The sequence below is a fragment of the Colletotrichum karsti genome (assembly GCF_011947395.1).
Source record: "Colletotrichum karsti strain CkLH20 chromosome Unknown Scaffold25, whole genome shotgun sequence".
Lineage (NCBI taxonomy): Eukaryota > Fungi > Ascomycota > Sordariomycetes > Glomerellales > Glomerellaceae > Colletotrichum > Colletotrichum karsti.
In genome coordinates this window covers 158266-184582 of record NW_024065925.1, presented here as the reverse complement: position 1 = coordinate 184582, position 26317 = coordinate 158266, and the positions used below count along the sequence as shown (strand labels likewise).

General features: G+C 53.8%; 7 protein-coding genes across 7 annotated transcripts; 4 read left to right on the top strand and 3 right to left on the bottom strand.

Annotated features, from left to right (window-relative positions):
- Window positions 1-536: 536 nt before the first annotated feature.
- Window positions 537-1382, bottom strand: CkaCkLH20_07762 (uncharacterized protein; the record flags this gene model as incomplete). The annotated part of the gene is made up of 1 exon (XM_038890478.1): window positions 537-1382. One exon carries the CDS (start codon window positions 1380-1382, stop codon window positions 537-539), a length of 846 nt encoding a protein of 281 aa, XP_038744086.1.
- A 1573-nt stretch (window positions 1383-2955) lies between these two features.
- Window positions 2956-3987, top strand: CkaCkLH20_07761 (uncharacterized protein; the record flags this gene model as incomplete). The annotated part of the gene is made up of 1 exon (XM_038890477.1): window positions 2956-3987. One exon carries the CDS (start codon window positions 2956-2958, stop codon window positions 3985-3987), a length of 1032 nt encoding a protein of 343 aa, XP_038744085.1.
- Window positions 3988-4473: 486 nt separating this feature from the next.
- Window positions 4474-6201, top strand: CkaCkLH20_07760 (uncharacterized protein; the record flags this gene model as incomplete). The annotated part of the gene is made up of 1 exon (XM_038890476.1): window positions 4474-6201. One exon carries the CDS (start codon window positions 4474-4476, stop codon window positions 6199-6201), a length of 1728 nt encoding a protein of 575 aa, XP_038744084.1.
- Window positions 6202-7805: 1604 nt separating this feature from the next.
- CkaCkLH20_07759 (FMN-dependent dehydrogenase) lies at window positions 7806-9175 on the bottom strand (the record flags this gene model as incomplete). The annotated part of the gene is made up of 2 exons (XM_038890475.1): window positions 7806-9010; window positions 9061-9175. 2 exons carry the CDS (start codon window positions 9173-9175, stop codon window positions 7806-7808), a joined length of 1320 nt encoding a protein of 439 aa, XP_038744083.1.
- Window positions 9176-9800: 625 nt separating this feature from the next.
- On the bottom strand, window positions 9801-12296 carry CkaCkLH20_07758 (alcohol oxidase; the record flags this gene model as incomplete). The annotated part of the gene is made up of 10 exons (XM_038890474.1): window positions 9801-10079; window positions 10132-10624; window positions 10672-10894; window positions 10944-11227; window positions 11280-11416; window positions 11476-11602; window positions 11665-11712; window positions 11772-11890; window positions 11941-12166; window positions 12220-12296. 10 exons carry the CDS (start codon window positions 12294-12296, stop codon window positions 9801-9803), a joined length of 2013 nt encoding a protein of 670 aa, XP_038744082.1.
- Window positions 12297-18834: 6538 nt separating this feature from the next.
- Window positions 18835-20888, top strand: CkaCkLH20_07757 (uncharacterized protein; the record flags this gene model as incomplete). Its single annotated transcript, XM_038890473.1, has 3 exons — window positions 18835-18991; window positions 19058-20622; window positions 20685-20888. The coding sequence occupies 3 exons, from the start codon at window positions 18835-18837 to the stop codon at window positions 20886-20888; spliced, it is 1926 nt and encodes a 641-aa protein (XP_038744081.1).
- Window positions 20889-22861: 1973 nt separating this feature from the next.
- Window positions 22862-24770, top strand: CkaCkLH20_07756 (uncharacterized protein; the record flags this gene model as incomplete). Its single annotated transcript, XM_038890472.1, has 5 exons — window positions 22862-23361; window positions 23428-23961; window positions 24019-24125; window positions 24195-24627; window positions 24683-24770. 5 exons carry the CDS (start codon window positions 22862-22864, stop codon window positions 24768-24770), a joined length of 1662 nt encoding a protein of 553 aa, XP_038744080.1.
- Between the last annotated feature and the right edge of the window lie 1547 nt (window positions 24771-26317).

Here is a 26317-nt window from a genome sequence, read left to right as displayed (position 1 = left end):
TTGGGCTCTGGCGAGATTGTTTTGCTCGACCGCGTGTCTGGTATTGACTGATGAAGGTGGTGAAAGCAAGCTGATGCCCTAGAATTGACGCATGTTCAATCAGGCTGAGCGATCTTGGCACATAAGCAAAGATCATGGAGAGTGTGGTACTGAGATGAGTGTGATTGGATGGGTCACGGAAACAACTCATCCCACGCTTTGCCGGGCAAACAACTTCCGTTGATCATTAGGTGACATTACAAACAGGTTATCAGTCTTAAACTTTGTCATAAAGACATGGCCTCCACGCCATAATGTAATCGGTGAAGTCTCAGGGGTATTCTTGGTGTCTGGTATTTATCTTGATCATTCCATCATGATCAGGAGTGATGTCTATGTGGTGATTCTGACACTAATGCCACTACCATATGCTATGGAATTGGGCGTAGACCTCTTCAACTCTACCTTCACCAACTGTCGCTTCCGGGTATCGTGATGGGGGATGGCTTGCCATTGAAGCCGTAGGAAACCAACCCACAGGGTACATCATGAAACCCTCACTTTGTTCTGCTGGAAAAGAAGAGAAACCAGATCCTGATTCCCGTCATGATAGCCATGACAGCCCACCGGTCACCCAGCTCCCCGGACAGACTCCTCCCCTTGAACTCAAAGTTCAACGGTTTGTTCACATTCAGCATTCCCTTGAAAAGAACCACAGCAAGCACTTCGTCGTCAGGCTCGCCGCCTTGCCCGGGCTTGGCGCGAAACAACTCAAACCCGTTGCTGTAGCCATCAAGCTTCTCCTTGTCCTGGATTCTCCTCCACTCGAAATCTTCCCGCCGTAGCCCACCTCCGGGCTGCGCGACTTCGATAGAGTAGCCGAACGAGACTCCGGTCTGACGGCTCGAGGTCTCCGATCGCAACAGCTCCGTGATCGTCTCCGTCCCACGCTCTTTCGACGGGGCGTCCACAGACGGCAGGACCATGACGCCGTCTATGCTCCGGGACCGGAACGTCCAGTTCTTCTCCTCGCAGCAGACGGCCAGCGCGGGGTCTTCGGCGCCGGGGCCGTTGTGGAGCATGATGCAGGGGATGCCGGGGCCCTTGCTACCGATCTCGCCCCAGGCCGAGAGGGCGTAGAGCTTGTGGTTCGCGCTATCGCCGAGGTGGAAGGTGCGCGTAAACTTCCATTGGTAGTACACGTTCAAGCTTGGGGGGAATGGGAGGTAGGGCGACGTGGAGTCGCTCATGTGGAATGGTTCCCGAGGCGCTTGGGGTTCGGGCCGGGGCGCGGAGCTCGAAGAGGATGCGACGGCATCGTGGGGCGTGTAAGCGGGCGGTGCGACGTCCGGTGCCGACGAGCCGACTTCGGCTGGGGGGTCTGCGAAGGGATTCTTGCTCATGTTTGTTTAGGATACGAAGTGTTCGGCGGAGAGAAGAGCTCGATGAGTTCAGAATGGATAACTTGTGGTCAGAAACAGTCATTTCGTGTCTGGAAAGGGGGCAGGCAGTATTTAATCATCTCCTCGACGGCGGGTGGGTTCATGTTGTGTTGTGCTTACTCGACATGGGTTAGCAGAAGAGATCGGCATGTTTTTGTTGGCGAAAATGAAGTCTGTGGCTGAGAAGAGATGGGTAAAAATGGAGACCAGAGTTGACGAGATAATTCGCACTGCAGCCTGCCCACCGTCGATGGAAGCTGAGTGGAAAGGCCTTTGAATCACAGTTTCTGCTTGTGGATATGGCGGTTAGGCCTCCAGCTCCAGAAAACAAGCAACGACGATGGAAGCGGCGCAGTCATACCCATGCTCCCATGACATAGGTATACAAATGCAGGCTCTAGCGATCAGCACATGAGCCAAAAGCACCTACATGTCTTCACCCATCGATGAGACAGTTGAGGAGACATTGGGTTTTGCATGCGACCCGCCATGAGGACTGATGTTGAGAGAAGCTTCTGCCGAGAACGTTCACAAGCTAATCCTCAGAACTGATGTGGAGCTCTGCTTCGTCTGCTGCTGGGGGCCAAGTCAAAGCGAGCCCGCAGCGCCAAAGTGGCACAGCTCCATTTGATACCCCTGGCTGGCCCTGGCTCAACTTCTAATGGAGGGCTCCGCCCGCTTCTATTCCGACATTGGAATAGCCAACTGCCAATTGATCCAACGACAACTCGTGCGCTCATAAGAAGGCTTACTTACATAGTGCCGCGATGAAAGACGAAGAGGTTTCGACCGGCCGCGAAGAACGAGACGGAGAAAACGCTTCGTCAAAGGCCAGCTACAGATGACTTCGCCAGCTGGCAGATTGTTCCAGTTGATTGTCTTCGCCTATTTCTGTTCCAAATTTCTCCAACGAAGGCGCCTTCAAATCGTTTCTGTTTCTTATAGAAAGTCAGCAATCTAGAGCGGTCTTAGCCGAGAGGATTATATACTTTTTAGAGGAGATAAGCTTTTGCTTCCACCGTCGACCTGGATCACGACCTTGATGAATGCTGTACTGAACCATGGTAGCCTGGAAGCCAATTTCAGACTACCTTACTGGATAAAAAAGAATGTGTTCACTGTTATTGCGAGATTTCGAAGAGTCGTAGGAAAAGAGAGAAAGTTTGCAGCAATGGCGGACTCGCGGAGTGCCACTGTCTACAGCTGCTATGGTCCATGGATCTTCTTAATAACTGCAATCGCTCTGTTCGACAACTCGCCATACCCAGCGAGAACACATTTGTGGATCTCCATTTACTCTCTTAAATACTACAACTGTCGCAATCTCTCATGCGTAATTCAATCTCAATATGCCGGTCATTACCTTTATATTTCGCTCTCATCAGTTCGCCATACCCAACAGCAGTGGCACTTCACCACATTATACAATACATTCGATGATTTTATTCGACATCTCGCCATACCCAAGGATACTCGCACATAATCAGGTTTCTCTGACTTGGAGAAAATTACCTCCGTCAAAGTTCGCCAGTAAATGTGTAGAGACACAAGAGCACGACGTAACGAAGTGTTACAATCCACGGAGTCGTTGCTTGATCCTCTGGACCCTATTTACGCCACCGTTGCGGGTGACACGAAGAAAGTCAACGATACGATTAGACGTATCCGAGTCATCCTGACTTGCGGCGACATTCTGCGCCAAGCGACGAACGACCTGGAACAAAGCGAAGAGATGGAAACTGCTCTTGAAGACGCTCTCGTAGAGGGACGAAATGAGCTGGCCGAGCGATTGGGCGCTAGGTGGTATGATGACGACTTCCGATATGCCAGAGGGCTGGATAATTACCAATGCGAAGTTTTCGTCGAGAGATACGTCGACTACTTCGTTCATTATCTCAATCGAAACAAAGATCCACCGGCAATACGTGCATACACCAGACAGGTTCTCAATCGACTAGAGAAACTAAGGGCCGGCCTTCAAAGCCCAATAGAGGACCAGACAATCGACGAGGATATCACGAACGACCCCGCCATATTCCTTCCTGGCAGCTGGAAGGAGATGCATCAAAGGTCAAAAATCGAAGATTTTATGAGGCTTGTCGGCTATCAAATCATTTTGCCCGTAGACGGTGCGGTGTCAGCGACACTTGGCAAAGAGAACGGCGAGGCTACCATCTCCATGATTCGTCTGCACGAGGAGCCGGACAGATACTTCAAGTCTTCACTAGCGGAATACCTCGATAACAATGACTGGTTCGATCTCGGGAAACGTATCGTCAAAGATTTGCATTGGATTCAGACCGATGGGAAGAAGATACGGTTCATCAAGCCATTTGTACCAGCCGTCGTTCTCACAATTCGGGCATTCATCAAAAACCACTTGATCAGACTTTCGATTCACAAGGACGTAGTAGTTGTACACGTCAAGCCAAACATGATAGTAGTCGGGAGATTATCTGAGGATTCATATGGAGAAATTAAGGTGACTCCAGGGAGGGATGGAAATCCAGGCACCATGCGCTCTGAATGGATCGAGGGCAATCCGGATCACATAACATATGAATAGAGGCTACTAGGGAAATATTGAATAAGCAAGTCTGATCATATGGAATATGATGGGTCCGTGTAGAAACGAATGAAACCAACACATCCGGCCTTTGAGAGCGACGAAAAAACGACGCCACCCTGCGACACCGACGATTGGTTTGGCTTCAGGCTTGATCCTGGCTGTCGCTTCCCATGCGGATACTAAGCTGCTGAATCAACATTTTTTGCGCTGCACTAATCAGAAAGGAGAATCGTGACGTTCTTCAGCAACCCGAGTCGCATAAGGTTACCTACTGGTGCCGTGTTATCCTGGACCCGCTAGCTGGCGTTGCAGCTTCCTCATTAGGAAGAGCCACGTCAATCCGTACGACGCAACATAGAGTCTGTTGCAACTCGCAACATCCATTGTCAACAAAGTACTTCAATCATCGGCATCCTGTCTCAAATCGCAACAATTTCGAACCATTCAACAAGCAGAGCGAACGAAGCTCCAACTATCCACGATATGCAGCTTCCTCAGCCTCCAATCCTCTCCCTCCAACTCACGCCCAGCTTCGACGAGGATGGGGTCAGCAGTCTTTCAGTGCTTTTCCGGTTACAAAACCCGAAGTTCGAGGCTGATAGGCCCGTATTCTCATTCTATCCGTTTAAAGACAACATCCCAGCCCATCCATTCACCGAGCGCGATGTCAAAGTTACCGACGACCTGGGTCCACTGCCGATTCGGTTTCGGGACTTACCACCTGAAGGTCGCAACACGCAGCAACACTGGTCCTTCGACAGAGAGACTCGCGGCGATGTCGTTCTTTCTTTTGACGTCTTTCCTCGTCATGTCGATGTAACGACTCCTCTTGGTGCACGCATCGATTTACGCAGGGATCAAGGCGGAGTGCATGGTGTCGGGCAGTGGTTCTTGCCTCTGCTGATATCCGATGAGGTTTTCACCAACGTAGTGAAGTGGAACGTGCCAGCTGATGCTCCCGAGTCTACGAGATGTGTTTGGAGCTATGGCGAAGGGACAAGGCCCATTGTTCGCGTAGGTCGCTCCGATACTCTTTGGAACACGGTCTACATGGTTGGACCTGTCAAATGCTATCCTGAGATTCCTCCGGCGAGCGAGGAGGGATTCGCTGCTTGCTACTGGTTTGGTGACCTACCACCGAACCTTGAACGCCTGAAGGCCTACAATACCGCGCTGTTCCCCAAGCTGTCGGCCTTCTTCGGGGTCACGGGCGAATCGTACCGTATTATTATTCGCAAATCACCTGTGGGATTTGGCGGAAGCGGGTTCAATGGGAGCTACGTTTTGGAGTACGAGAACGCCACGGCGAGCGAGACGGACGACTCCTTGGTTTTGCTGTTCACCCATGAGATGGTGCATAGCTTTGCCGGTATTAGCGCGGAAGAAGATGGCTACGAGAATGAGTGGTTCATTGAAGGTTTGCTCTACTTGTTTTTCGGTGAAGACCTGTTGAAGCTAACGCATTTCCACAAACCAGGCATTGCTGAGTTCTACAGCTCTTTCCTGCCTTACAGATTTGGGTTCCGAGGAAGAGACTTCCTCATCCGAAGTCTGAACGACCATTTGCAGGGTTACTATACTAGTCCGCGAATCTCTGTTGATATTCGTGATGCGGCAGAGATAATGTTCACCGACTGGTACGCTGAGTGGATATCTTACAAGCGCGGACTGGCCTACCTCCTCTTCCTCGATTTGTATCTTCGGAGGCGCAGTGGCCGACGAGACATCACAAAAAAGGGGCCCCTCGACGATATCGTCATTGATATTTCAAGGAGATGTAGACAAGGGGAGACTGTTCGCTCTAAGCAATGGCTGGAAAACCTCAAGAAGTATCTCGGCAGCGACGAGCTTCCGGCCGCCCAGCAATACGAGGACATGCTCCGTGGACGTCACATCATGGATTTCAGCGGCCTTTCCCTCGAAGGCGAGTCGAACAAACTCCAACTCTGCCATCTTCCAATCATGGACTACGGGTTCGATCGTAGCAGTGTACACACGCGCGTCGTGAAGGGTGTCATTGCAGATTCACCGGCAGCGAGGGCGGGCTTATGGGATGGCGCGCACATCATCACAACCTCAAGAGCCAGTCTTTGCATCGAGGATATTCGCAACACTTACAAGTTAGTGCTTCAGGATGGTGAGAAGGAGACCACGATCGAATACATTCCGCGAAGAGACGAGAAAGCGGTTGCTTGGCAATTCGAGGAGTGAGTTGCGAGCAGAGTGGGAGTTCCATCATGTCGTTTGGAGACCAGCTTCTCTATCCTCTTTCATTGTCAAACATTCGAACGGCATGAGTTGGTTTTACACGATTTGAACTTAATGCAATAAATTGAGACAGAGCAACAAGACTGCGACAAGTAGCAGAGGACTACTCAACACTCGAACAAGTTACAAGTTTGAAGAAGGCGACTTGAACTCTGAGTCGAGCTGAAACCACCAAGATGAGTAGTTTCCCAGTTGGTAACTCGACGAAAGTGGAAATAAGCGCAGTTGGAATCAATCTATCTGAATTTTGTAGCCACATGGCCTCACAATTCTCCAGGGATGATGCGAGTTCCGTACGTGGGCAAAGGAGGTCTCCCGGGCTTCCGATGAACGATAACACAGCTTGTAAGTGTTGTCATCGGTCAACATTGTCGCTGGAAGCTGACGTCTCGGCGCACGAGTAACGAGCCCAGGCTGCGGAGTTATCATTGTATCCGCTGACCGTCGCTTCTCATCCGGCACATTTCTCGTCCATACACTTATTTCACTTTCTCTATTTCGTCGAGTCATGTCTTGGCGATCCCATCCCGCATATTGATCCTCCCAATCCCCATACCTGTTCCAGGAATAAGATTATTAATCCCACAAGTACCGACGCCGCGGCACCGGTTCTCAACACTCCAGACGTCGGTATCAGATAAAACGTGGTTGGTGTCGTCGACGATGTTGCGGGCGTGTCTTGTGGGCAGAATTTGTGATCAACGTGTAAGTGAGTGAAAGAGTCAGACGAACTGGAGCCCACGCGGAGCCGCCAAGACTTTACTCTATTCTAATCAATATATTTGAGTTTCAAGGCTTATTTGCTTGACCAGAGCTCCAAGATGATCCGCCAATCACCATATTCGCACCTCACGATGCGGGCCATGGAGATCGAGCTGCACATCTACGACAGAAGCGCGCCTTACTCAATACCTGACGACGCCTTAGGGAGTACTGACTGAATGGAGATTAACTGGTGTCGTTCCGTAGTCAATTTACTGACAATGAATACGTATATAAGCCTGTGAGCATGTCGTATATCCAGTTGTTGAGCCTACCTCATCATCCGCTCTTCTGATAATCCGTTTAAATCGCCACTTCAACTCAATCCGCATCACCTACAAGGCTTTTCGTCAGAATATCACCAGCAATCATGCAGTTCAACATTCTCTTCGTCCTTGCTGCCGTCACGGCCGTCATGGCTGCCCCCAACCCGGTTCCTCAGAGCTCATGCAGCCTGGCCAAGGTTAACCAGTGTATCGCCCAAGTATGAACACTGACTATCTATTCTGGTTCAAAGAGCTTTGCTAATGGTTGTCTTTCTCTGTAGTGCGGAAACAAGCAATATGACTGCTTCAACGACACCTGCTTCTGCGCTCCTTGAGTGATTTAAACTCTCACTTCGCTCTACTCTCTTCTGTATAAACATTACCTGGCACAACGTATTAGCGACGCTGTCAATCAAAATGTACATATTTTCAACCCAAACAGGTCTATCAGGATGATTCTATGGATTTGTGCATGATTCGTCCCTCGCAACACGATGATTTAACTCCATTTCCGCCCGTCTACAACTTGCTTTTCTCAGAGATGAGCGTGTACGACTTCGGCAAAGACTCCAGCAAGTCCTTGTTAATATCAGCAACGCTGTTGATCCCCGCAACATTCATCAAAATATCCAGATCGGCCAGCAAACCCCTGAGCACATGCCTAACCCCATGCTCTCCCATAATGCTCAACCCCCAGATCCAAAGTCTCCCAATAAACACAAATTTGGCCCCCAACGCAAGCGCCTTGACGATATCCGCTGCACCCCTTACCCCGCTGTCAAACGTAACCACGATCCGATCACCCACCCTCTCCGCAATCTTCTCTAGCGCATCCAGACTGCCAATGGCCCCGTCAACCTGGCGTCCGGCATGATTACTGACCACGATCCCCTCGAACCCTAGATCCGCCGCCTTCTCCGCGTCGTCGACCCTCTGGATTCCCTTGATCAGGAACGGCTTGCCTCCGCTGATCTCCTGCCACTTCTTCCTCGCCCAGACCGCCTTCTCCCAACCCCACGCGCGGCCGTGCCAAACATTATCGATCCAGAAGGCGGCGGCCTCTTCAGGTTGCTTCTTCGGGTCAATGCCCTTCTCAGCGAGCCTTTTCTGGAAGACCGGATCCGTGAGACCTAAATCGGCCCCGATGCCACGGTAGAACGCGTAGTTGGACGTCGCAACGTCGTCATGTCGCCAGCCGAGCTGCCAGGTATCCGTGGTGAGCATACACGCCGTGAACCCGCTCTCGTGGGCCCTCTTCAGCAGCGAGATCGTGAGCTCGTCGTCGTGGGGCATGTACAGCTGAAAGAACCGCGGGCCCTCCGGGATCTTGGACTTGTCCGCCGACAGGGCGTCGATCGCCGAGCCGCGGCCGGCGTCGTTGGCGCGGGCGACGTCCTCGATCGGACACGACCCGGCCGTGGACAGGCTGTAAGGGATGCCGAGCTCACCGGCGACCTTGGCGACGGGGAGCTCGCCCTGCGGGTGATAGATCTTGTTGATGCCGATCGGGGCGATGCCGAAGGGCGCCGAGACCTCGTGGCCGAAGATGGTGGTGCGGGTGGAGCGCTCGTTGGTGTCGACGAGCTGGCGGGGCACGATCTTGTGCCGGAAGAAGGCCTGGCGGTTTGCCTGGTGCGTGTGGGAGAGGCCTGCGTTCGAAGAGGCGTAAAACCATCCGTTCAGGGTCAGTTTCTCCTTGGCGAGCTGCTCCAGCTTGTCGGGGTCTAAGTCGCGTCAGTTTGGGAATCTTGAGACTTGCAGGAGAGAAACTCACGGGTGTTGAATTGAGGTACTTCACCGTCGTTTAATTTCCAGAAGTTGTCGCGCTGGTAGAGTCCCCATGATGGGGTATCGCGGTTCTTGATGTGAGGGGAGTTGGGGTCCGACATGGTGGGTATGCGTGCGTGACAATCTGAGATCTCGATGTGTACTCAACAACACAGCTTGGTAAGGCAGAATTCAATCAAGAATGTCCGAGTTTTGTTGTGGAAACCGGACTTCTCTTTTAGAGAATCCCATCCATGTGAAAGCTGACGATTCGAGATCGTCCGGGTCATGACGTAACGCGTAGCTCATGATCCGAACTACGCCATAGTTTCCACTGAACCGGCAGTTTGGGCCGGTGTCTAAGCTTTGCGGCTCTCCAAATAACGACATTTCCACGGAATTCCCACGATTAGCCGCCTGACGTGCATCCGGTTGGTTACTCACGCACGCGGTATTTGAAATTAGAGATGAGCTAGTCGGACGAGCGCTGAACGACAAGACGGTTTCAAACAACGAACCCACACCAGTACACATTCCAGATGATTCGGAAACACGCACATTGCGGTTCGTCTCCTTTTTGCATGAAAGCAAATGCATCATCATTCATCTCATTTGGAAATAGGCTAACAGCGATCAACTCAAAATAAATACATCGGACTTTCCAGGCATTCTGATCTCCCAACATACTTCCATCGAGGGGAGGTAGTCACAGGAAGGAAAAGTATATGCCGCGTCCCCATTGGCTTCTCACAGACGAGCGGTGGCACCCACGAATTCGCCGGGGGCGTGGTAGTTGGGAACCTTCATCTCCAGGGCCTCGCCCGAGTATCCGAGGTCCTCGGCGACCAGCATGGCGGCCTTCTCGCCGATGAGCAGAGCGGTTGAGTACGTGTTGCAGCCGACGTTGTCGGGGCAGATGGAAAGGTCGGCGACCTTGAGGCCCTTGACACCGTGGACGTTCAGGCGCTCGTCCAGAACACCGTGCTTGACGATGCTGTTGCCCTCCTTGGGGGCCATGGAGCAGGTCTAGATGACGAGTCAGCTTTCGAACTCCCGCGCGGATAGTGGATTCACTTACTCCGAGGCTGTGCCAAGTGGTCTCGACGTGGCGCTTAACCCACTCCTCGACGGCCTTGATATCATCATCGCTGTACTTGAGCTCGTCGCGAACATCAACGCGGTTGCTGGATACCGTCTTCTTGAGGTCGGCCTTCCTGTCCGCCTCGTTGAGGGGCTGCGTCCAGCTTCCGTGCTGGATACCAGCGGACAGGTTGCCGGGTAGGGCGTACGCGTTGGTGGTCGGCAGGTCGAGGTCCCTGGCGCGAGCAGTGGAGTCGTATGCGTAGGTTGGGTGCATGTTGGCAACTTCTCCGGCGTATGCCTCCATGCGACGGGCAGTCTCGCGAGACTTGATGTAGCCCCAGACCATGGGAACCATGTCGCGCTCATCGTTCATGAAGCCGGCGTCGAAGTCGGGAGCGTCGTACGGGTTGGGAGAGGTGATGTGGGTAGATCCACGCGAGAAGGGGTACTCGAGGAAGTGGAACATGGTGAAGAAGTTGCCGGGGGGCCTGAAGTTGTTAGAACCGGAAGCTTCGCAGTGGAACGAGTCACTTACATGACCATGTGGTCACCGAACCAACCTGAAATGACGGAGTAGTGCATCACCGGCTTGTCGGGCTTGTTCTCGAAGTATGACTTCCAGCCGTCCTTGAAGTGAGGAGTAGGCCATCTCTCGAACTCCTTGAGCTCCTCAGCAGTCGGGCGGATCTTGACACCAGCATCAATGCCGTTGGTGGCGAGCGGGCCAGTTCCCTTGATGTTCCACTCGTCGAACACACCTGGTCGACTGTCAGCTACATGTAGCGCCAAACCGAACACCTTACTTACGCTTCTGGACCTCGGGGTTGCCCCGGACAAACTCGTCAAAGCTCTCGACGCCTGGCTTCGCGCGGTAGACGGAGAAGGTGAGGTAGTGGTCCTGGAAGTTCAGACCGACACCGGGGAGGTCGACGATCGGCTCAACACCGGCGGCGCGGAGCTTGGCGGGGTCACCAACACCAGAGCGCTGGAGGATGAGCGGGGACGAGAGAGTGCCGCCGGAAACGACAATCTGCTTGCGGGCTCTGAAGGTGCGGCCCTTGAGCTCATTGGGGTGCAGGGGCTTGGTCGGGCTGGCTCTATGTTAGTCGTGATTCGATATCAACTTCTCGAGATATTGCTCACATTGTCTTGACTCCGACGGCACGGCCGTTTTCAATGATGACCTTGTCAACCTTGGTGTTGCAAGCAAGGTACAGGTTGGAGTGAACAGCACGAGTCGCGTGAATGTAGGCGTGAGCACTGTCGCTGCGACGGCCCGTCTGTAGTATATTGAGTCAGTCACCGGATCCAAAACATGAACGCGGGAAGGTGAGCTCACGTCTCGGTTGATCCACTTCAGCCAGTGCTCGGCTCCGTGGCCCGTTGACAGATCCTGCAGATCATCCACGACAGGGATCCCTTGAGACTCAGCAGCTCGGAGGAAGTCGTCCTTGATTGGGTAGGTGCTTGACAGTAATGGTTAGTCTAGAATTCGGATGTTCGTAATCGAGAGTTGGGCTGAACTTACTAGTTGCCGAAGGAAACCTTGATTGGGCCTTCGAATCCGTGCAAGTCTCTGTCACATGACGAGTTAAGCAAAGTTTTCGATGCCCAGCCGAACGGATGCCGACCTACCGGTTGTGAGAGGCACGTTGATACGTCTCGTGCTTCTTCATGAGAGGAAGCAGCTCCTTGGTACTCCATCCCTTGGCCTGGAAGTCGTCGTAGTCGGAGGCAGATGCGCGAGTGTACATCTGACCGTTGTGTGAGCTGCATCCCGAAGTAGCAGATGATGAGTACTGACCATGAAGTTAATCGAAGAACCTCCGCCAAGAATGTTGGCGCAGGGAACAATGGCGGATCGACCAGAGAGCCATTTTGAAGGTCTAGACTCGTAGAAAGTAGCAGTCTTGGAGTCCAACTTCATGTTCCTGGGGTAGATACCCGGGCGGAACACCCATGGGTTGTTGAGGTTGTTTGCACCGCCTTCAATGAGAAGGACGGTGAGATTATGGTCCAAGTTGGCCAATCTGTCACACTGTTAGTGTTTTTCTAGAACAACATCTGAAAGGATGAGACCAACCGTCCAGCCACCACGCATCCCGCACTACCTCCTCCACACACAATGATATCGAACTCCTCGGGAAGTGCGCCGCTCATATTGAAGACAGACTAAAGATGAAAACACGTATTCAGACAGGTAGACTCAGCGTGGGCAGCAGATGTCAAAGCGGCATGAACACCGTGCCAGTTCAACTGCAACACTAATAAAGCGGTTGTAGAGATGAAAGTTCTAGGTGATTTCGAACCCGTCGGCTGGGACGAGCGTTAAATAGATGGGAGGACAGCTGTGCATAAGATCTTCTATGCTCGTCTTCCCCGCCGTTTGGTTTTGGGTAGGATAGTTCTCGACCCCGACTTTACTCCAGACCCTCCAGGATCTCAAACCCAAGATCCGGCAGGGAGGACGACGATGAGGGGAATCCATGGGCTATCCTTCCAGGATTCGCGAGGTTCTGCGATGTGATTTGGTCCAAAGCATGCAGAGTCCGTGTCATCCGGTGTTGTTGGGTTGCGACCTATCATCGACGCGCGTCTGTGAAGTGTATCACCCAAAGCCAATGCATGGCAGCATGGCTGTGCCCCGATCAACATGCTTCCCAGCTTCCCCGCACTTGTCAATGGTCGATGCAGCAAGAAGAGCAGCTTTATGCGGCAGATTGATACGCCGTTGGCACATCTTGGACAGCTATGAGAGTGAGGAGATGGAGAAGCCCACTGCCGGCCCTTCCAGCTTGCATCTTCCGCAGGCCCGAGTGTGGTTCCGTCCAACGCCAGTCCAACACCTCCGTGACAATTGTTCATCGCTGACGACGATTGAGTGGAGGACCGCAAGCCTCGTATGTACGACGGCGCCAAGAATCTGATAACGCCGAGTCGACCACAGTCCCCTACACAAGTTGAGCCGCAAACCTTGCATACCAAAGCGCCGTCTGCCTGTTTTAGAAGCTTCAGCATGTCTCATGCTGCCAGCTTAGCCCAAGTGGAAGCTAGGTATGAATAGCTCATGTCCAACAAAGGTTGGAGCTCGTTCCATTCGCTCCATTTCCGACCTACCTCGTTTCCCCTCACGAGCTAGACGCCGGACTCATGCTGGATCCGATGGTCCCGCATGGACAGTATCCGGGGCGGGATGACTGCCGCCCCCCGCGTTCTGCACCCCGCAATTCAAAGTCCGGGGTAGCATGGGGTGCGTCTAGCCCGTTTCTCGTGCCCTCCAATCCTCCAAATGCTTTCTTACAAGCCAAGTCCCTACCTTCAGCTGGACGGATGAGGAGAAGGTAGGTTCGAAATTAGGAGAATTGAGTCAGGAGATCCTGACGTCAAGCTCACTCACCGAATTTTCCCCGAGATGTTGGTCGCAGAGTTGAAGTCTAAGCTTGCTGTGCCAACGCTTGGCTAGATCGCGACGTACGATTGGAGGCTTTGTATCATGCCCAGCCGCTTCTCCACCTCCCTCCAACATTCCGGGCATCGTTTGCCTTCATGCCAGACAATCGAAGCAATCAAAATAGCTGCGGGCATCAAAGTGTTGCAGAACAACGAATCGTTGCTGCAGTATGTCGCCGACTTCTCATCATGGTGCAGGAAGCTGCACGCGAACCCCACTCCCATGCGTCGTGATGCCCCTCGAGGTTATCCGTTGATGGTGGGGGCTCCCACCATTCGGAGCACATTCCCGGAAGGCTTGTGACTGCTGAGCGTTTCGAACATCTGGCCAATGTAGCATCGGTCCCCCGGGCACCCGTCAATTGTTTGCGTCGTCCAAAGGACCCCCAAAGTCTGCCGAGCCCAAGCATCTGGTCCCTTGCCGGAGCTTTCCAAAGTTCTTTCCCCAAATACCTCTATTGGGAAGGGGGGGTTCGCGGCAATTGAAGCTTCTCATGGGCTGTTCCGTCCCATGCCACGGCCGAGGTTCATGTAGCTGTAGGTATACGACGAATTCGAGAGCGTCCAGCTTCGGCCTCTGTTCATAGCACCCAGGTCACGAGCCTCTTTAAGGTTTTACTCCCTCAAGCCCATGAAAACAAAGTGCTGAAGTTGAGTATGGGGCGGAGCTGGCCGGCGTGACCTTCTCTGAAGACGGATCGTACGGCAATTCGCGTCTCAGCGGAAGGAGTCTCAATGAATTGAGACGAATAGGAACGGACATGGCTTACATCGGTGCGGGGATGAGGTATGTCGGTAATAACACAGCGAGATTGTCGACGAGAATGATTGCTCTGCAGCCACATTAGCCACCAATACCAATATGAGGCGACAAACTCGTTGGGGAAACAATAACTACCCCGCGGCCAAGCCAATGGTATCCGCTGGACTCTTGTCACGGTGTTTGTTGGAACACTTCTGCCCATTCGCCAGAAGACTGCATGACAGCTGCGATGTGACGAGAACTAGTGTATCCCGCCCGATCAACAAGAAACCACCATAGATAGGCAAACAACGGCACTTCCCAGTACCAAGAACTTGCCCCCAGAGAGCGTTGGAAACGACAGACGTAGTGCAACCAAACCGCTTCAAATCACAATCAACATCGGGGGCGATCGCACCTCCTCGGACGACGGTTGCAAGTGGAGAGACCAAGAGGAGATGACTCGAGTGGGCGCCCGTATCCACGGGGCTGAGTCTTCAGAAGTCTGGAGCTGTTGCGGGGTTGAAGCAGAGCTCTCGTAAACGGTATGCCGGAGAGAAGGGCGATGTTGATGGTTGATGAACTGCGCCTTCGACTTGCAGCAAAATTGGAGAAGATTCTCAGTTCGTTAGTCCTCGAATTGTCGATCTCGTATCATTCGCAACGGAAACACGGCCTCCGGTGGGTACTGCGGCTCGGCAACCATGCATCGGTATGCAAAGGCGACCGAAAAGAGACCCGGCGGTAGCAGTGGTGGCCACAGGAAGCTCTCCACGGTTATGTTGAACCGGCCTCGTTAAATGCACGCATGCAGCGAATGGAACTTCTGGCGAAGCGTGGTGGCTCCAACGAAGTCCAACCGGCCATTGAGATGTTCGTTAACTTGTGCCGCTCGCTTGGCTGACGCACCCCGCATTCGTGGCCTAAACGTCCCCCAGCAAGGAAATAGCGAGAGCCATGGCCGTAACACCAGATCGCTCGAAACATGGTGGTGCATATGGACGACTTGACGGAAAAGCAACAGTCGATGTGCTTCGTGGTTTTGGTCTGGCTGGCATCTTAGCCGTCCATTCCAACTTGATAGAGAGATGACGATAAATGAAACCATGCGCAAAGAAGGCAATAGTGTGGCATTTGCCTGCGAAAAATTGACCGTGAAATCCATCGGTAATTTGGGGAATCTTCGAAGATCAATTTCGAGCTAATATCGAGACGGCCGTCGAGCTTTCATCAGGCTGAACCAAGGACAACGCCAGGCTTAAGGAGGAAACCGAACATAGCTACAGGCATACGGTAAGTGACAGCCATGTGTAAAGCGATGTCGCCTGGGCTGTTGTCAGCCAACCGCACTATCGAGTACAATGAATCTAGGCATTGGGAGTTGAAGACTCACTCGCACGGCGGGTTGGGCAAGGTCGTCAAGCATAGCCATCTGAAGGTCATGCTGAGCGTTCGTGATTGAGACCCAGGATGTGCGCAGTGGCGATAGTCAACGTGACGACATTGCATGAATATCGAAGAGGCCAGGAGAATGGTTGAAACAACAATGAGGGCGCAGAACAGCCAACCTGGCGCGCGTCCCCAGGTGGTGATGAAGCCGACGGCAAAGTTGATGCGCCTGTGATGTTGTTGAGAACTTGGAGTGAAGGGAGAAGTGGTGATGAGGAAGTATATCAGCATCGGTCTTTGGAGAGGTCACGGGCGGCCTTTGCATCGGGCTTTGCAAGGTGTTGAATGCCACATGATGGATGCAGCCGATGCTTCTGTAGATGCACCGGTAACTGTACTAGCCGCATCTCTTGACGTCGTGGTGATCGGAGACTGCAACAGCATGTGCTAGCCCAGAGTCCAAGGCTGTCCGTCACGTCGCGGCAATGGACGCCGCCGCCGCGTGGAGAGTATGCCGACGGAAGTAGGAGGTCGGGAAGAACCCGGATTGTTCCTTATTCTCCCGTGGACGGAATCCAGTTGCCCTGGGACCCTTCCTGCATTTTGGTCCATGACACTGGAGCCGCCATCTGACGTTGGGTTCCATTGCTGCGTGGTCAGGACGTTGAAATATTGTCGGCGTCCATTGAGGCTCATTGACCCGAGTCAGGTCGGGAAGGTGGATTTTCACTGCTCCTTCCGCACACCGGACGCAACTTCCATTCTTCTGACTGGCCCCATCCGGGTCCGGCCCCGCCCCGGACGATGTTATGTCAGCCGATCAGCACGTGACTGATATGGCAGCTTACATAAGAGAAGTTATCTGCTGCATTCACGTGACGACCCTTCACTTTTGACTCGAAAATTGGCGGCGTCGAGCCAGCTGAAGCTGAAAATAAGTCTGTTGCCGTCCGCCCTGGTGAGCTGAAGAATCTAAGCGCAGAAAGCCAGCGCTAGCACATGCAATGTAGGAGTACGATCAATTGCATCGTGGTTGCGTACATGGCATCTGCGTGAGAAGATCTGGCGCATATCCTTATTGGAATGTCGGTGTGCTCAGGCTACGACAGAGTACACGGTGAGCCAATTGTGTCTCAACTTGTGCCAGACGGTTCAATTGAAGGACAATTCGTGATTAATTCGAAGTTCCTCAAACACAGTGCTACTGCGTGTGGAAGTATGGGGTCCCTTGCTCACGTGCCCGGACTGTAACGGATCGACGCAGGGCTCCCGCCGGTTGGGTCTTGAGCTGCAGTCCTGCATTGTGGTGCCGGGCTGCTGCAACGGGGGCTCCGAGGGAGCAGTCGAGACTCGAGGCTGCTTGACAATCCGCTCCCGATGGACGAGGAGAAGCCTGAGTTGGGCTGAAGCGCGATGGGGCTTTGGGTTCTGTCTGGTTCTATTTCCAACGTGTGGTTGTCAGCATTACGAGTGCGCTTTTGTTGAGTGGCTGACGAGCTGTTAAAGTGTAGGTCATCAGCAACGAATGTTGACAAAGAATAAGGTCAATCTCCTAGCTTGGATCAAGTTGCCCAATAGAAGCGGCAAATCCATAGATGAACGGAAGATGCAAATGTAGCCTTGTCCTAAAACACAAATGCCAATTTCAAGCAGACAGGCCTCCCAAATATGAACATGGACTTGGGATATTTATCTCTCAGCTGAGATCAACTAGTTTGTCTCTGATATTTAACTGCCCCCTAATACGCAGTTCAGGGCAGTTTGACGTGAGAGAAGAAGTGAGAGGCAATTTTGGTACTAAAATGAGGGGTCCCAGGGTGCTGAACTGCTTCGGTAAGCATGTCCTCGGTAGATATTCGCACTGTTGGTGTCTCGTACCTGCGCCAGCTTGTGTCCACCGCCCCTCTTTCCTATTTGCCCCCGAACATCCCCCTGAAGCACACACTCAAGTGCCTTTGCCGTACCACTCTCGTTTCTGGTCAACTGCCTCGTCGGGCGAGAAAGGGTGTACTTTGTGTCGCTCTGCCCGTACAGTGCGGGTGTCAGAAACTAGGCGGACCTAGGTACCTTAGGTTGGCGCAGGCTCGAAGGGTGATTTCATCATTGCCCCTTCCCCCCCTTATCCTTCCCCTTACTCAGTGGGAAACTGACAGAGCGGTTCCCTCCCTTTCCAGGTTCCTTTCCCCCTACTCGTCCACGGTCCACGGCACCTGGGCAGTCTAATTCCATCCCTTCAGCGACCATCAGCCAGCGTGTGCACCGCCTCTCGGCTCCCACACGTCGACCTGAATTGCTAACAGCATTTCCATGGACTGAAGAGAGTGAAAAGTTAAGGAAGGAAGAAACTCTCAAGTGAGGCGCACTACTTTACGGCCACCTGCCTCATAAAACTGCTGGGTCCCTTGGTCCTTTCAGCTTCAGAAACGTCGCCAACGGATCAAGTCAAGATCCTCAACCCCTGAATCCAGTCCACGTCCATCCACGTCCAGTTCTGCCGTCTGAGTCTGAGTCTCCTATCCTGTCCCCTTTGCTCGAGGTACCTATCCAGCCCAGTCCTGTCTTGTGTTGGCCTCTGTGACCTGCCAGAGGGACCATTCCGAATCCCTTCACGACCTTCTTCCCCTTTCCCTCTTTTTTCCACTCATAATCGTCCCTACCAACACCTTCTTGCTGTGGTGACTTTCGTACCTATCTTTTTTATCGATAGCCAAGCCCCCAAAAAACCGGTCGGCGCAGGTTGTCTCACCACAGAAAGAGTACTGAAGTACCACCCCCCAGTCCGTCCACCAAGCAGCACCAACCTGAAGTCAGCCCAAGACCCAAGACCCAAAGACAGAGAGGGGGGCCGTCTTTTGCGGGGTTCCTCCAGCGAACGGGCGAACGAGCGTCTCCGTACGCAACCTCGAACCTCCACCAACAAATCACGACCCTAGCGACTCCTTCTCTTGCATTATCTACCTCACCTCACCTCGCCTCACCTACGCCAGACATCATTCATCCGCTTCCTTTGGATCAGAGGAGAAAAAAAAAAAACATCACAACTTTCTGATCCTCCCGACCCCCCGACATTCGCCGATTCGTTCGCCGCGCATTCGGCCACCCATTCCATCCTCCAAAATGTCGTGGAAGCTCACGAAGAAGCTCAAGGAGACCCATTTGGGTCCCTTGGCCAACACCTTCTCTCGCTCGCCTTCCACATCAACCATCACCGACAGCGAAAAGGCTCAACCTGGCATGCCAGGTCCCGCGACGCCCTCGAACGAAGGCACCATCGGTACGCACACCCATCCATCCGTCTGCGTCGTCCAAGACGCCGTCTGCTAGATACTGACTGTTGCAGCTGCCTCCGAGGCAATGGCGCAAGCACCCGTCGTCAACCCCCCGAAGCCCGGTATCCTCGTCGTAACCTTGCACGAGGGCCAAGGATTCTCTCTCCCAGAACAACACAGACAAGCCTTTGCTTCTTCACACCAAGGCTCCGTATCCTCCGGCGGTGCCCTCAGCGTTGCTGGCTCCGTGCGCCCGTCCTCCTCCCAACGAGTCGCCGGTTCCTTCATCAACGGCTCCGCCCGTCCACAAACCTCTGGCGGCGGCGGCTTCAGCGGCATCCCCACAAACCATGGCAGAATCTCCGGCAAGTACATGCCTTACGCCTTGCTGGATTTCGACAAGATGCAGGTCTTTGTCAACTCGGTCGAGGGCACGCCGGAGAGCCCCCTGTGGGCTGGAGGAAACACACAGTACAAGTTCGATGTCTCTCGTGTGACCGAGCTCGTCATCCACCTGTACATGCGCAACCCCATGGCCCCTCCTGGAGCCGGCCGCAGTCAGGACATCTTCCTTGGTGTTGTACGCATCAACCCCCGTTTCGAGGAGAAGCACACCTTTGCCGAGGACCCCAAGGCGAGCAAGAAGGACCGCGAGAAGGCCGCCGCAGACTTCGCTAGTCGCGAACGCGCTCTCGGCCAGAGCGGCGTCGAGTGGGTGGATGTGCAGTACGGAACCGGAAAGCTCAAGATCGGCGTCGAGTACGTCGAGAACCGCGCAGGAAAGCTCAAGATCGAGGACTTTGAGCTCCTCAAGGTGGTGGGCAAGGGCAGTTTCGGAAAGGTCATGCAGGTACGGAAGAAGGACACGAACCGTATCTACGCCCTGAAAACGATCCGCAAAGCACACATCATCTCCCGCTCGGAAGTCGCCCACACCCTGGCCGAGCGATCAGTACTGGCGCAGATTAACAACCCCTTCATCGTCCCCCTCAAGTTCACCTTCCAGTCCCCTGAGAAGCTCTACTTTGTGCTGGCCTTTGTCAACGGAGGCGAGCTATTCCACCACCTGCAAAAGGAGCAAAGATTCGATGTCAACCGCTCCCGGTTCTACACGGCCGAGCTCCTGTGCGCTCTCGAGTGTCTCCACGGCTTCAACGTCATCTACCGCGATCTCAAGCCCGAGAACATTCTGCTCGACTACCAGGGCCACATCGCCCTGTGCGATTTCGGTCTCTGCAAGCTGGACATGAAGGACGAGGACCGAACCAACACCTTCTGCGGAACCCCCGAGTACCTGGCGCCCGAGCTGTTGATGGGACAGGGCTACAACAAGACGGTGGATTGGTGGACGCTGGGTGTCCTTCTCTACGAAATGCTCACGGGTCTGCCGCCCTTCTACGACGAGAACACGAACGAGATGTACCGCAAGATTCTCTCGGAGCCCCTCCACTTCCCCGGCCACGACGTGGTACCGCCTGCCGCCAAGGATCTCCTGACCAAGCTTCTCAACCGTGACTATAAGGAGCGTCTCGGTGCCAACGGGTCAGCCGAGATCAAGGCGCATCCCTTCTTCCACGCCATCGATTGGCGCAAGCTTCTGCAGCGCAAGTACGAGCCGGCTTTCAAGCCCAATGTGGTGAGTAGTAACCTGACAGACGCGATTGCAAGGGTGAAGATGCTGACATTGTGTGTTCCCAGGTGGACGCTCTCGACACGGCCAACTTCGACTCGGAGTTCACGTCGGAAGTGCCTCAGGACTCGTACGTTGAGGGACCGATGCTCTCGCAGACGATGCAGAACCAGTTCCAGGGCTTCAGCTACAACCGACCGATTGCAGGACTGGGAGATGCGGGTGGCAGTGTCAAGGACCCGTCATTTGTGGGCAGCATCCAGGACCGATAAGCGCATCCATTTTCTTTTCGAGCAAGCAAAGCAAAGCAAGCAAGGGGAACACGAACGAACGAAAGAAAGAAAGAAAGGGTCGGCTACCTAGAAAGCATTGAAGTGGAGTGGACTTGGTGATTCAGTTGAAGGGTTACCTCAGCTTACGGCAAAGCGACTCGACTCGACACGACGACTCGACTCGCGCGCGCAACAGCTTGCGTCTTCGTCTTTGTACGGCGTTCTGGAACGGGCATGATGACGCCTAGGGGAAAACGGAATGTAGATAGGCACAGATCATTTGAGCAGAAAGACAGAGAATCGCTCAGCATCGTTCATGGCAGGCCCGGGACCACAGAGACGGCGACGCGTACATGCTGTCCACCGCGTCTTCTTGTGCACCGCACCTCCTCCGTCGAGATCGGAACAGCGTGTGAAGCTCGTGATGCATCATCCTTAAGATGCCAAAGTGATCCGGTGGGATGGTGCATGACATGACCTAGCTAGGCTCCCGCCCTCTGGCAATGGGACGGATTCGGGCCGGGTGGTGTGTGACGTCGGGCGTCGGATCTACCGGGACGGCATGGATCGGGTTTAGTAAGCGAAGAGTTGGCGGTCCCCACCGCGTCGGACTGTCCGCTCCTGCCCCCCATTATGAAGCCGGTCTCGGATTCACGATGCTCGGCGCGAAGTTGTTGGGGAGGAAGACATGGCTCACTCAAGGGCCAGCAGCTTTGTGTATACCGAGAAACGGAAGAAACTACGAGCGAGGCATTTCGGCCCCTGGTATCCGGCAAAGCATTACCCCGACGAAAGTCACGATGGTAGCGGCCCGGAGAGGGGCCCCTAAAAAAATCGAGTTGGCCTCGCGATCCGTGGGTGGGGGGTTGGGGTTGGGGGGTTTGAAGGTCCATCCAGCGTCAGCGCCGCTCCGTCCGTCATGGCTACCTATCCGTCGGATATAGCAGATACGGCTAGGAGTGTCAATTGGCACGGCTGTGTATGCGGGACGCTGGGATATGGCGATAGGCGATTAGCATGAATGAGGCAGGTTTCGAGAAACGAACGGCGTGACAAGCGCACCCATGCGAGAGGAGAGGGGCCTGTGTCCATAGTCGTGGTTTGAGGTGGCTGCAGAGCAGGACGGAGCGGGGCCGCGGAGGGGAATGGGAGATGTCATCGTCGTGAATTGGTCCGGATTTCTCTTAGGTGTCACGGTGAGATTTGTCTATCGTGAAGCGGGTTATGTAAGCTTTTTTTTTTTTTGTCCAGACGGAGAAACATGTTGAGACTCGGCAACGGAGCTCCATTCGAGTCGGATTTGCAAGCCATCCGGGGCCTTCTAAAAGCTGGCATGTTTCCCGGCTTTTACTCTCCGAACTTTCTCGTCATCTCTATTTTCCTGTAAGCATCGAATTGGCATTATACCCCCTCTCATTTTCCCGTTCATCATCATCTGCATCGGCCTTACTGAGCACCCTCCGAAGCACCTCACCTTTCGACAGCACGTACCACACAGCACCTAGCTAAGGCACATAGCTCCCGTGCTACAGCGTCATTCCGCCCCCGGTTCCAGGTCAGTGCTTCCATTCACCACCCGACCTCAGCGTGCCGTGCCCCGCGTTCCAGCTCTGTTTTTCTACGCCATTACCCCTCCACGCCAGACATGCCATCACCCACGAGGCCTCGCCATTGGCTGGCTTGGATTCTGCACGCCGCACCCATCCCACTTGCTCCCACCTGTGACCTCTACCTCACCTTGCCTTGCCTTATCCACAATCATACCTAGTCAGTCCACGACATCACGCCGCATTCTTTCCCTTCTTCTTCATTCCACGTCGTTTCTGGGTCAACTATCCCATCAATTCATCATCAACATCCTTCCCACCTAAACTTCTTCCTCCCCCGAGAGACGCCCAGCTAACATCTCCTCCTCCTCCAACAAGACCACCCACGATCCTCCTTCCTCCAGCACCAGCCGACCTCGTTCCAAAATGCCTCAAGCTTCCAGTCTCCCCGCGTGGGCCGAGCTCCAGGCTCACCGTGACAATGTCGGCAAGAACTTCGTTCTGAAGGAGGCCTTCGCTTCCGACCCGGATCGCTTTGAGAAGTACAGCCGCACCTTCAAGAACGAAGCTTCCGGCACCGACATCCTCTTCGACTTCTCCAAGAACTTCCTGACCGACGAGACCCTCAGCCTCCTTGTCAAGCTCGCCGAGCAGGCCGGTCTTGAGAAGAAGCGCGATGCCATGTTCGCCGGCGAGAAGATCAACTTCACCGAGAAGCGTGCCGTCTACCACGCCGCTCTCCGCAACGTTGGCGGCTGGGACATGAAGGTCGACGGTGTCGACGTCATGAACAACGACGGCGGTGTCAACTCCGTTCTCAACCACATGAAGGAGTTCTCCGAGCAGGTCCGCAGCGGCGAGTGGAAGGGTTTCACCGGCAAGAAGCTCACCACCATCATCAACGTCGGTATCGGAGGTTCTGACCTGTAAGTCTCCGCTCCCGGCTCCAGCTCCGGCTACCCCTCCGTCCCGTCTGCTAACCCGTCCTCAAGCGGCCCCGTCATGGTTACCGAGGCCCTCAAGCACTACGGCGCCAGGGACATGACCCTCCACTTCGTCTCCAACATTGATGGCACCCACATGGCCGAGGCCCTTGCCAACTCCGACCCCGAGACCACCCTCTTCCTCATCGCCTCCAAGACTTTCACTACTGCCGAGACCACCACCAACGCCAACACTGCCAAGTCCTGGTTCCTCGAGAAGACGGATAACAAGGGCGAGATCGCCAAGCACTTCGTTGCTCTGTCCACCAACGAGGAGGAGGTCACCAAGTTCGGTATCGATGCCAAGAACATGTTCGGCTTCGAGAGCTGGGTTGGCGGTCGCTACTCCGTCTGGAGTGCCATTGGCCTCAGCGTCGCCATCTACGTCGGCTACGACAACTTCCACAAGTTCCTCGCTGGTGCCCACGCCATGGACAAGCACTTCCGCGAGACGCCCCTGAAGGACAACATTCCCGTCCTGGGAGGCCTTCTCAGCGTTTGGTACTCTGACTTCTTCCAGGCCCAGACTCACCTGGTTGCTCCGTAAGTGTCAGTCCATGGAAACGATGGGAAGAGCATAGGCTAATATAAGCAAAACAGTTTCGACCAGTACCTGCACCGCTTCCCCGCCTACCTGCAGCAGCTGTCCATGGAGTCCAACGGAAAGACCATCACCTCGGATGGATCTCCCGCGAAGTACACCACCGGTAAGCAATCCCGCAGACCTGACTAGCCCTGAAAGACCTCAGATAGACTGACAATTCAATCGGCAACAGGTCCCATCCTCTTCGGCGAGCCCTGCACGAACGCCCAGCACTCCTTCTTCCAGCTCGTCCACCAGGGCACCAAGCTGATCCCCGCCGACTTCATCCTGGCTGCCAAGAGCCACAACCCCATTGGTGACAACGTCCACCAGAAGATGCTTGCCTCCAACTACTTCGCCCAGGCCGAGGCCCTGATGGTTGGCAAGACTGCCGACCAGGTCCGCGCCGAGGGTGCTCCCGAGGAGCTCGTCCCCCACAAGATCTTCCTCGGCAACCGCCCTACCACGAGCATTCTCGTCGGTGGCCACATCGGCCCCGCCGAGCTTGGTGCTCTGATTGTCTACTACGAGCACCTCACCTTCACTGAGGCCGCTGTCTGGGACATCAACGCCTTCGACCAGTGGGGTGTCGAGCTGGGCAAGGTCCTGGCCAAGAAGATTCTCAAGTATGTTCACATTTATCCTTGTTTGTTGACCAATTCGATACTAATCGCCGCGCAGGGAGCTCGACGAGGCCGGCAACGGCGAGGGTCACGACGCTTCCACGGGTGGCCTGATTGGCGCCTTCAAGAAGTACTCTAACCTGTAATGACTAATGCCCTGCGTGTTGTGTTTTTAAAGTTTTAAAATTGGAAAGGGGGAGTGAAGCTATATTCACAATTCAATAAAAGCCACATCAAGACCTACACCTGTTGATTCGAATCTGTTGTGAAGAAAAGATCCCTGACGTTTCTTACACGATGGTGCACTGCAAAAAGCGTCAAAGTGGAAGCCAAGTCAACCTCCCTCTTCCTGAGCTTTATTCAGTCTATTCTCGTCATACCCATCACTCGGTGTTTTCTGTGAATAACTAGCTGACAACCTTGAAGGGCCTTCTTGGCTCATCTGTAGTCCTGCTAAACCTTGAGACGCCAGATACGCTTCGTCCCTGAGTCTGTCGGGCAGTTCCAAGCTTCCAACAAGACTTGATGTTGAACGTTCAACCCATGACGACGTTTTCTCATTAGAAGCGGTGGCATCACTGGTTACTTTGGTATAAATCAGAGAGGGGCGCTTCGTGATTCTATCCACCCGGGCAGCAACAGTGCAGTTAGAACATGGACCCTTCGACATCGAGGCGGTGCTCCTAACCAGATACAAATGCTGCATCTTTATGTGTAGATGCCATGAGCCAATGGGCAGCTCGCTGGGCAGAGGCTCAGTGTCTTTCCCTGAGGGTATCGTGTGGTGAATAGGTTCAGACTAGAGACACTCGGAGACGAAGCACGCGGAACGTTGGATGGATTAATGGGGCAGAGGGCGTGTTCGGCGACGACCGGGTTGATTATGCGTTGGTAGAGCCCGTGTTTGTGATCAACTTCATCGCTCCTGGTCCCTTCTCATTCGTAGAGCTTGTTACGGAGACATGGATTGTTTGGAATATATAGACAGAGTCAGTACACTCAAGTCCCGGGGAGGATCAGCGTTGGATTCATCCTGATGGTGCAAACCCTTTGCGCACGTAAGATCCCCATCATAGTCAACGGTTCCATACCTCCCGTGCTGATGTTGAATAACTCGACTCGTGTTCTGCTCGTTCAGGTTTACACCATGTGGGCGCCGTTGCCACCACATGGCATCGTACCAGAGGCTTAACTTGCTGGTCACAACGTCAATTTTGACCGTGTATATAATGCTCTCTGGTTCAAACAACGATCGCTTTGGGACTTCAGCCGCATCACGACTGTGGGAATATGTTGCTGGGACAATGGAGCCCAGCGGCGGAAAACAGACAGTTTTGCGTCGTTGGGATGAATTGCAGCCTAACTCAATAACATCCTCGGAGTCATCATCTGGAGCAGCCGGGCTATCTTGGCCTTTCCGTCCATCGGTGTTGGTCTGGATGTATTGCGTCAGGTATTATGCAGTTCGGATTATGTATGAGCGCATCATGGGATCTTCGCTTCATGAACCCATCATATTGATGTGATGTGCTGGGCGCCATATGGTGCTGGCTGTGGCCTAGAATCTTATCAAGCAAAGATTGCCAAGCAGCCCATGTCGCTGTTGTTGTTTCGCAAAAGGGTGAATAGAAATTCGTTTAAGATCTCTTATAGCCCCCTAGCCGTAGACTTGAGTCTCAATCAGAAGGCTGGG